This window comes from Humulus lupulus, chromosome 4 (assembly GCF_963169125.1).
Source record: "Humulus lupulus chromosome 4, drHumLupu1.1, whole genome shotgun sequence".
Lineage (NCBI taxonomy): Eukaryota > Viridiplantae > Streptophyta > Magnoliopsida > Rosales > Cannabaceae > Humulus > Humulus lupulus.
The window spans coordinates 4,749,178-4,758,997 of NC_084796.1; the positions used below are offsets into that span (position 1 = coordinate 4,749,178).

The window sequence follows — 9,820 nt, forward strand, 5'->3', positions numbered from 1 at the left end:
AAACTTTAGTTTAAAAATATTTTTTTTAAAAATATTAATAAAAAATATATTAAATATTAAAGTAAAAAATATTAAATATTAAATATTTTTTATCATACTAAAGTGCAATATTGGGGTGAGTAAAGAAAAGGAATATTGTATATTATTGGTACAAAGGGTTAATTTGTAAAAGCTAGATATTGTTTATATACACAGAGAATAAGAAAATGACTTTGACAAGTGAATTAATGACTAAGAATGAAATAGAAAAAAAAAAAGGTAAATACCATTTTGGATCCCATGTTTTGCAAAAGTTACCGATCGGATCCTGTATTTTGTTAAATGACAATTTGGATATTGTGTACCGATCGGATCCTGTATTTTGTTAAATAACAATTTGGACCTTGTGTTTTGCAAAATGGAATAAAAAAGTACCCTGGACCAGATTTTAGTCAAACTTTTTTTTAACTATGACCAAAATACCCTTGGGTTTTTAATTTTAAAAAATTAAAAAATTAATTTTAATATTTAATTTTGTATTAAATTAATTTCTAATATTAAAAAAATTTAAATAATGTAATATTTAATTTTTTAAAAAAATCAAACAAAATTCATGTTTGAAACTCATATTCAAAGAAAGAACTAAATCGAAAAACTAAAATGCATTCTTGATTTCATCTCAAACCTAGATTCAAAGAAGAAGAAAAAATGGTCATCATCACTGAGTCAATATCTCATCTCAAACAAACAAACCCAAAATCAAAATCTCACAAACCCACATATTTATTATTCCATAGCTTTCTTCTCAAACTTGAGCAAGATGAACCACTGAACTTTATTCACAAGAACAAAACAAATATGCCCCAAAACACAATAACAAATCACATTCTACTGTAATTTAAAAGCACAAATCAAAATCTAAAACCCTTTGACATTTTTATTCCTACCAGGAACCTTAACTTCCCAGCTCTTCCAAACCCCAAAAGCTTTTGCTCCCCAAGATCTACCCAGAAAATCACCCTCAAAAATTGACATGCTCATATGCAAGCCTTGATCTTGCCCAAAAATCGCACCAGAAGTTCTTGCTTCCTCAGATCCATCGCACGCAAGCCCTCCCCATCCTTGCTCAACCCATCCCCGTTGACTTCAGATCGTCCTTTGCTTGCAAGTCATTTGCAGTCTCTGTCAACTCCGATCTTCGTCGTCTCAATCCATCTGTTGTGGCTTTGATCTCCTGCAGCTTTAAGATGCTCACCACACAAAAGGCCTCCTCGTCGTGCTCCATCTAAGTAGCGCCTCCATCGCGACTCCGATTTGGGGTTAAGGTACCTGCAAAAAAGGAACATGGAGGAGGCAACAAGAAGAAGACGAAAATGGTGAAGTTTTAGGTTTTATAATTTAGATATATTTTTTTAATTTATTAGCATTTACGTTAGATTTTTTAGTTTAGAAAAAATTAGTTTTGATTTTAATTCTTAATTTTTTTTAAAGTTTAAATATTTATATTTTTTAATATTTTAAAATAAATTTATATGATTTTTATTTAATATTTATTTTTAATTTTTATATTATTAAAATATTTAATAAAATATAAGGGTATTTTGGTCATATTGAAAAATGGTTTTACTAAAATCGGGCTCAGGATATCATTTTGTTCTATTTTGCAAAACACAGAGTTCAAATTGTCATTTAACAAAACAGAGGGTCCGATCAGTAACTTTTGCAAAACACAAGTCCAAAATAATATTTACAAAAAAAAAAATCACTATATACATCTATATATAACAAACTATCATATATTAGAGCTTAAATATTACAAGACTAAACATATATTACTTAAGAGGGTGTAATAATAATGTTCTCATTTCCATGTATACTAATATTATTAATTATTGGAGGGAGAGTGCAATGATTCACTAAGTGCATGTGAATTGACGAGGTAACACATAGGCTATTTTATCTAAGTGCAATAATTCAAGTGGACCTAAATATAATTTTATAAAGTATTGAAAAGTTGACGAAGTAACACAAAAGGCTAAACAAAATCATTTTCATGCAAAGAGTACATTTAATTACTTTTTTGAGACAGTTAGGCCTAGATCAATGAGACCATTTAATTACTTTTTTTTTTCCTTCTCCCAATTCGATGTTTGATGATGATGATTTTTTTTTAAATAAAAAAGTAAAATAGTGAAGCCAATAATTATTCTTCGACTTACATGTAGCATCCATCTTTTTGTAAAATTTAATCTGATGATTGTGTTTGATTTACTATTGGTTATTATTTTCTTTCATTAATTACTCTATTTAGTAATTCTACAAGCCGACAAATGTGTATGTCTACAGAAAAAAAATAATTTTGACATTTTTTCCTGAGTAGTTTAATGGTAATTATTTTGTGCAAAATAAAAAGAAATTATAAATTCTTCTTTTTTTTTACGAATATATTTGAAATTTGAAGTGAGTTAAATAAATAAGTGAGTGCAGTTGTGAGTTGAGTTATCAACAATAATTTCATTGCTTCTTTTAACTACTTTTCATTTGTAAATTGTCTGCAGCTTAACTTATTTAAAGGCAAATGTTCCAAGAAGTTTCATAGAAATAGTTAGCTTGCTTTTGCTTGCACATGCTTCACTTGTAGTAGTTCTCAGGTAATTATATATTGAGATACTATAAAATTTAATATTTATTTTGTATTATTTTATCATTTTTATAACCTTAAAATATCATTATTGTTTTAGTTTTCATATTACTTTTTTTTCCCACTGCTATATTTATATGTAAATACAGACTCCATTAAACTCAAGAATCATATATAGGCTTGACAAAGCCAAAGTCAGAGTCTACGTACACAAAAAGCTTTATTATATATAATAGGAAGAACTCGAAAAAAGAAAAAAAAAAAGCAACAGGTTTGCATATCAAATGTATATACAAATATCATATATATATAGATATATACCATGTGACCCATTCTTTCTTCTCAGTCATGCATTCTTTAATTTATTAAGACCATAATTGCAAGCATATAGGTTCTTTTTACATCAATTTCTTTTTCCCTCTGTGATAAGAAAACAAACAGCTTATGAAATGAATGGTTTGCTCTTTTTGAGGATGAGTGACCACGTCCCATGGTCCACACGCATATATATGTACACAATAAAGTAATTAATGGATATTAATTAAAACATTTACAAGATGATGGTTAATTATATATGTATTTATTACTAATTGATTTTATTATTATATTAGTAATGCAATTATAGCTCTCTTAATTATTTTCTCCTAATTATCTTTGAAAAGAAAATACTTGTATGTAGTGAAAATAACACCTTCGATCGACGTTGATATGTATCAACCTAGGTAGACTCATTAAAAAGTTTATGAGTACTAATCTTTTATCAACAATATAATTTCAATATTTAGAGACCATACTTAATCAATTATTGTAGTCATTGTCTTCATGTGCTGTAAAGTACGTAAGTGGCCCCTAAATCACCTTAATTTCTAGCTATATATATATATATGAAGACGTAACCCGCGTTACTAAGGATATAAAGACGTAATTCCTAGGGCCGATGCGCCGAGGTTATTCAAGGACCAGAGACTCTTGTTTACCTCATAGGGTGACATGGACAAGTTAGCGGGCCATGTTCACCATGGATGCTGTATGAATATGATATGATGTTATGTTACGATAATGTTACGATATGCTATGATGTTATGTTACGATAATGTTATGATATGCTATGATGATATGTTACGATAATGTTGTGATATGCTATGATGATATGTTACGATAATGTTATGATATGCTATGATGTCATGATGTTTAAGATGAACGATAGTGTTTGTATTTGTTGTATCCTTACTTGCTTAATGTTTGTACTTCCTTAGTGGGCTTTTAGCCCACCCCCTTACTTTCCCTTTCAGGTAGCAAATAGGATTTCTTTGTGGCACGCGTGGTGACGTGAGGAGTTCTATCGTCGTAGGGTGTATGGCGGGGGTATCCTATGGACGGAATAAACGATCACTTTAGGACGCCATTTTAATTATGTTCTGTTTTAAGAGACTTTCTAAATTATCAATGGGACTTAATTATTTAATTTTGGTTTCTTTTGAACTTTGCATAAAAACTCATATTTTCTTTTTAAACTAATGGGCCCAACTTGCATTGTTTTAAACAAGTCCCCACTGAGACCTTTATAAAAAGTGGTTTTCTTTATGGACCAATGATATGTGAATGTTTTATTAAGTACTAGTCTAGGTCGCTCTTTACAAATGGTATCAAAGACAGGTTGTCCATATTTCCAAGGACCCCCCCCCCCCCCCCCCCCAATACACGCTAAAGACGGGAAAATCTCACTTCACCGCGTCGTAAGTATTTGCTTATGTATTATTACTTACTTCTATTTTATTTAATTTTCTATAGTTAACTGCAGTAGTAAAAAATGTCTCCTATGTTAAGAACGACAAGGAAACAATTGCTTAAGGAGATCCGCGCGATTCCAAGAGTCGAGCTTGACGAGGACCCTTACGATTGGCAGATAGCGGTCTTAACAAACGGTTCTTCAACTTGCGTTGCGTCGTACCCTGGGTGTGTTGTAAATGGACAGGGACAAGAATCACAAAACTCAAAATAGTGGAGTCTCTGTAGCGGGAGTCGAAAATAATACTTATTACGGCCAGTTGGAAGAAGTTTTAGTGATGTCATATCTTTTTGGTTGTTCTGTTGTATTATATAAGTGCAAATGGTTTGACACTAATCGGTCTTCAGGATTAAAGTTTGAGCAAAACATAACGAGTATCAAAACCAGTTCGGACGCCTTCAAAGTTGATAAATTTATCTTAGCAACTCAGGCTAACCAAGTTTTCTACATTGAAGACCTTAAAAATAAATCTCATTGGAAAGTCGTCCAAGAAGTGCATCACATAAATGTGTGGGACATCCCACTAGTTGAAGAACAAGTGGAGGATGTAGAAGTAGATATTATGCACGACACTAGTTCCTCTAATTTCCAATTATTCGTTGATCTTGGACCGTTGCCACAAATCATCTTTGAACGTACGAGGGCTCCATTACAATTTTTTGAGATAGATAATGTTGCAATTGAGGGGGAGAGGGAGGAGGAAATGGAAGAGGAAGAGGAGGAGGAGGAAGAGGAAGTGGAGGAGGAGGAGGAAGTTGAATATGAAGATGATGAAGAGGAAGATGAACACATAGAAACTGATGATGATAGTGAAGATTATTATAGTGATTATTAAGTGGTAATTTTATAATATGTTGAAGTAATTATTTTTAACAATAATTAATTTTATATAGTTATTTTTAACCGATAAATGTAATTTTAATATCGATTAATTTGACAGATATGGCTGATGTTATTGCTCAATCTCACGGGGGCGATGGTGGAGGATGCGATCCTCCACGTGGACCGTCAAATATCCCATTTGATTGTGAACGAGGTAATACTTTACACATTGATATACTCCTTAAATTTTAACAATTAATCCATATTAATTTTAAAATATTGAATTTGCATACAATAGCGCCTCCAAACAAACATGGACATCATAAAGGATTGAACACGCGGGAAAAAAGGGAACAGTTGGGGCGTCCTCTCCCTCTCGAGTGGGATGTGCGGGGGAGAACATATAAAGAGATCGGAGATTACAACTCAAATTTCTCAAGAGAGTTCGGATTACTTGTTCGACAGTACACAGATCCAGACTGTCCTCAATGGTCAAAAGTACCAAATGCCTCGAAACAAAGAATACTTGCATATTTGGAAGTAAGTAGTTTATGTATTTTTATGTTAATTCTCATTTTATGTTATATATCATATTTACTAATAAATGTTTGTAAATTAGGATGATTTGTTTGATATTGGGTGTACTAGATATGGAGAAGGGCATATGCTTGGGATCTTGGGAGGTATTGATACTTCGCGTGCTAAAAAGTATTCTGACTGGAAGTACGATATTAAAGAGCATTTAACGATTAATGGGCCACAAAATCGTTATGGTGGTTGCACGGATACGCAGTGGCAAAAAGCCATTGAATTTTTCCGACGCCCAGAAATTACGGTATTAATTTCTTGCTAAACTTAATTATCTTACTTAAATATATTACTAACGATAACTTTTTGCAGAAACGTTCTGTGGTCAACAAGGAAAATCAGAAGAAACTGAAAGAGCTTAGCTATGGAGGTTCTCAGTCAATCCCAACGCTGCGCTATAAAAAAGTTAGTTAATTAATTATTTTTTAGTTTGTTTTTCTTATTTACGTTTAATTATTAATTATTAGTTTGGCCAACAAGGTCTTCAAATACGACAGTATCAAAGACGAGCCACCAGCTGAAGGCACCCCACAGAAAGTGACTCTGTCTCCTAATGTTGTCAGCCAACCTTTCCGAAACTTTGTGGAGATCATCTTTGAAAATCATGAGAAGAGCTTGCAGTCATGGCATTTGGCTGGATACTCCTTCTTCGCGGCTGCGTAAGTGGAAAAATCATCTTCTTCTTCTTCTTTCTTCAATAATGACTAATTACACCTAAACTTACTTACGTTTGTTTACTATTGCTGCAGCATAGGGCTAGGGAAGTGGAGCCCAGAGCAAAGGAAAAACTACAATCTTCTTGATGCAGTAAGCAGGCACACCATTCAGGTGTTCCCCAAGTCATATGCTGCAATTTTGCTGACATTTGACAATGCTGGGATGTGGAATTTGAGATCAGAGTTGACAGAGAATCGGTACCTGGGGCAGCAGCTCTACATAAGCGTGTTGTCACCGGCACGGTCACTCAGGGACGAGTACAACATCCCAGATAATGCCTTGCTCTGCGGCATCGTTAAGAAACTGCCATTCCCACCTCCATACACCATCTAAACTCATCATCCAGGCCAATTCGATTCAGTCAGTCAGTGTTACAAGACACAAAGCTATGTAAGAGTTCAGGATCATACCAACCAACAACGAAAGAGGAAAGAAAAAAAAATTGTTAGGATGGAGCAACCTTTTTCCCTACTACAGTATGTAATGTCACCCACTATATGATTAATAAAAGTATAGAATCACCATACTGACTTCTTTTGCAAACAAGGGAAGAAAAGAGAATGGAGAAATTAATTTTGATTCTTTATTTGAGATTTTGCAGCAAACTAATCTTCGACATACAATACAATACCAATAAAGAGTTATGGTTGAAACAAAACAAAAACCAACCTGCAATAACAATCTGTTTATTAATGAAGTCAATGGAGAGTTTAGTCAGCTTAAGACTGAACAAAGAATAATGCACAGCTGCAATTATCATTATTACGTTATAGTAAATGAGAAGGGACACTATTCAAACTGGCAATTACAAGTATCTTGGTTGGTTTTCCTATTATTCCCTAATTCAATTCAAGCTTCACAATTATCTCCGAATTCTAGGTTGCTCAGATAGGAATCGGATTATTTCAGACTTGAATAATAGAACGAAGAGAGGAAGAAGAAGAAGAAAAAAAGAAAAGAAAAAATTACAGAACAAACAGCTTAACGCACAATCCCACCCCTAATCAAAATCCCATTTCTACCTCTAGATCAGCAACCTTTGGCAGACAGGAATTATTTATTTGATCACCAAAAAACCCTTGTTTGCATTCATCTATCTCTGTGGGGGCTCCACTGTTCGAACATTTGCTCCTGTCATTCCTTCAATTCTGTCTTTGGTGATCTCCACAAAGTGACCCACTATTTCATGGAACTGCTTGAGTCCAGACAGTGGGAGAATGATGGAAGACCGATCAGAACCCGCAACCTGAAGATTTCACATCATCTTTTAAACATCTAAAGATTTCACAGTGGGAGAATGTTATGATGTAGTGGCCACATCATAACATTCTCCATATTTAGCATGAAATTTCTTAATCATTTACTTGTTTTTCTTAATTAATATATGACACGGTGGGCAAATGCTATAAATATGAAAGTTCAACATTAATTCTTATTTCTTGACTGCTGTAGTCCATTAACTTAGAAGATGATCTATTCCTAATAATCAGATCTATTCACTAGCATGGTTGATGTTGTTCTCAGTTTGGCAATGTTGGTGTGGGAAAGCTTGTTTCATGTTGATGGGCTATTTGGTTTTGTCCATGTCCATTTAAAGGTAACAATGCAAAGTATGTCACTTAACTTGTTTCTACTTAAATATTATAGAAATCTGAAGGGCCTCGCTCGGGGAAATTTTTTAAAGGCACCCACCAGTGGTCTACTTTTCTTGTATAATAATGACAAGTGTGGAGGGAAATTGAAATTTATTAGGGTGAGGGAAATTGAAATTTTTTAGGGAAATTGAAATTTTAGAAACGTTTTCGTCACCTACCAACTTTATTTATAGTGTTAATTAAACGACAAGGCCATCAAGTAAAGTTGAAGATGACATTAACGAATAGATAATTACGGGTTAGTTAATTAATTGGAAGGAAATTAAAAGTATGAGTACGAAATCAGGCATGGTGTGAAGAAAGTATATATGTTAAAATTATATTATTAATTAACGACATTTTTTTTAAGTTAATTAAATGGTTTCTTTAAAATAAAAATAAAAATCTGAAAATATTTTAAAATTTTCTTAAGGAAGATAATATTTTTAAAATTTGTGTATCAGCTATTTAATGTCGTTGAATCAAATAAACAAAATTTGTGGGATCTCGGTTAATGCTGGACGTTCTTAGTAATTAGATATAATACTGTGTAGCACACATTCGTCACCTCCAAGACGACATGTAACTTAATTACTTCGTTAAAACAAATATGTCTAAACTCTACCACAGTAAGAATATAAATATAATTAATATATTTATATACCTTAAATGAATAGTTACCAAATTAACTATCAAATTGTGAGACATTTGCTTGGAAGTTGCAAATTGTGAGTACAATTGATGTGGTTTCCATGTTATTAGTGCTCTCGAGTAATTAAATGAGATATTAGTACTTTTAGTAATACCAGACATAGTCAAATTGTTTAAATGTCACACCTAGTAACCTTATTAGTGAATGGTTACTAAGTTAGTTCTCAAATTATGGAAGATTGGCTCAAAGGTTGCAAATTGTAGTACAAATTATGTGGTTCCCTTAATTAGTAGGGTTGTTGGGCGATTAAATGGGGGTATTAAGGATGTTAGTACCATAAGTAACACTAAACACAATCAAAATACTCCATATATCAAACCTAGAAGCATAATTACTAAATAGTTACCAAATTAGTTCTCAATTTATGAGAGATTAGCATCTGAGCGAGTCCAGCACCGGACTTCTGTGCCGAACCCGTGTCTCGGTGAATCGAAACGAATCCAAATCTTGTGTAATCACCCTAACGAGTGCCTTGGTCACCCGTAATTATTTGCATGGAAGTCGGTGTACCCGAAAGAGTGCCGAAAGGGTGATAATCACACTAATGCGTGACTCGGTACATCCGAACGAGTCCAGCGCCAGACTTCTGACCCAAACCCGTGTCTCGGTGAATCAAAATGGATCTAGATATTGTGTAATCACCCTAACGTGTGCCTCGGTCACCCGCAATGATTTGCATGGAAGTCGGTGTACCCGAAAGAACGCCGAGACGGTGTTAATCACACTAATGCGTGACTCAGTGCATCCGAACTAGTCTAGCTCGGTACTCCTGACCCGTACGCATATCTCGGTAAATCGAAACGAGTCCAGATCTTGTGTAATCACCCTATCGAGTGCCTTGGTCTCCTGTAACAATTTGCATGGAAGTCAGTGCACCTGAAAGAGCGCCGAAAGGGTGTTAATCACACTAATGCGTGACTCAGTGCATCCAAATGAGT

The 9,820-nt window shown here is 33.7% G+C and overlaps 1 protein-coding gene and 1 long non-coding RNA gene across 3 annotated transcripts; both read left to right on the forward strand.

The window, feature by feature from the left end:
- The first annotated feature begins 635 nt into the window (after positions 1 to 635).
- LOC133829736 (uncharacterized) lies at positions 636 to 4,304 on the forward strand. Its single transcript, XR_009891859.1, has 3 exons — positions 636 to 1,355; positions 2,538 to 2,630; positions 3,877 to 4,304. It is a non-coding gene; the product is annotated as an uncharacterized LOC133829736 (long non-coding RNA).
- Positions 4,305 to 4,575: 271 nt separating this feature from the next.
- LOC133829737 (L-ascorbate oxidase homolog) lies at positions 4,576 to 7,261 on the forward strand. 2 transcript variants are annotated; one of them, XM_062259509.1, is made up of 7 exons: positions 4,576 to 5,247; positions 5,350 to 5,445; positions 5,530 to 5,771; positions 5,851 to 6,066; positions 6,132 to 6,224; positions 6,300 to 6,478; positions 6,569 to 7,261. In XM_062259509.1, exons 2-7 carry the CDS (start codon positions 5,352 to 5,354, stop codon positions 6,867 to 6,869), a joined length of 1,125 nt encoding a protein of 374 aa, XP_062115493.1. In that variant the 5' UTR covers positions 4,576 to 5,247; positions 5,350 to 5,351; the 3' UTR covers positions 6,870 to 7,261. The 2 variants fall into 2 exon arrangements, with proteins under 2 accessions (XP_062115493.1, XP_062115494.1); XM_062259510.1 differs by lacking the exon at positions 4,576 to 5,247 and having other exon boundaries at positions 5,361 to 5,445; positions 5,880 to 6,066.
- The last annotated feature ends 2,559 nt before the right edge of the window (positions 7,262 to 9,820 follow it).

What these genes read in the sequence shown, in the direction of transcription:
- LOC133829737 (XM_062259509.1), top strand. Translation starts at nt 5,352, where the DNA reads ATGGCTGATGTTATTGCTCAATCTCACGGGGGCGATGGTGGAGGATGC. An exon ending in CAACGCTGCGCTATAAAAAA is followed by an intron (nt 6,225 to 6,299) that starts GTTAGTTAATTA and finishes TTGGCCAACAAG; the next exon opens with GTCTTCAAATACGACAGTAT. An exon ending in TACTCCTTCTTCGCGGCTGC is followed by an intron (nt 6,479 to 6,568) that starts GTAAGTGGAAAA and finishes CTATTGCTGCAG; the next exon opens with CATAGGGCTAGGGAAGTGGA.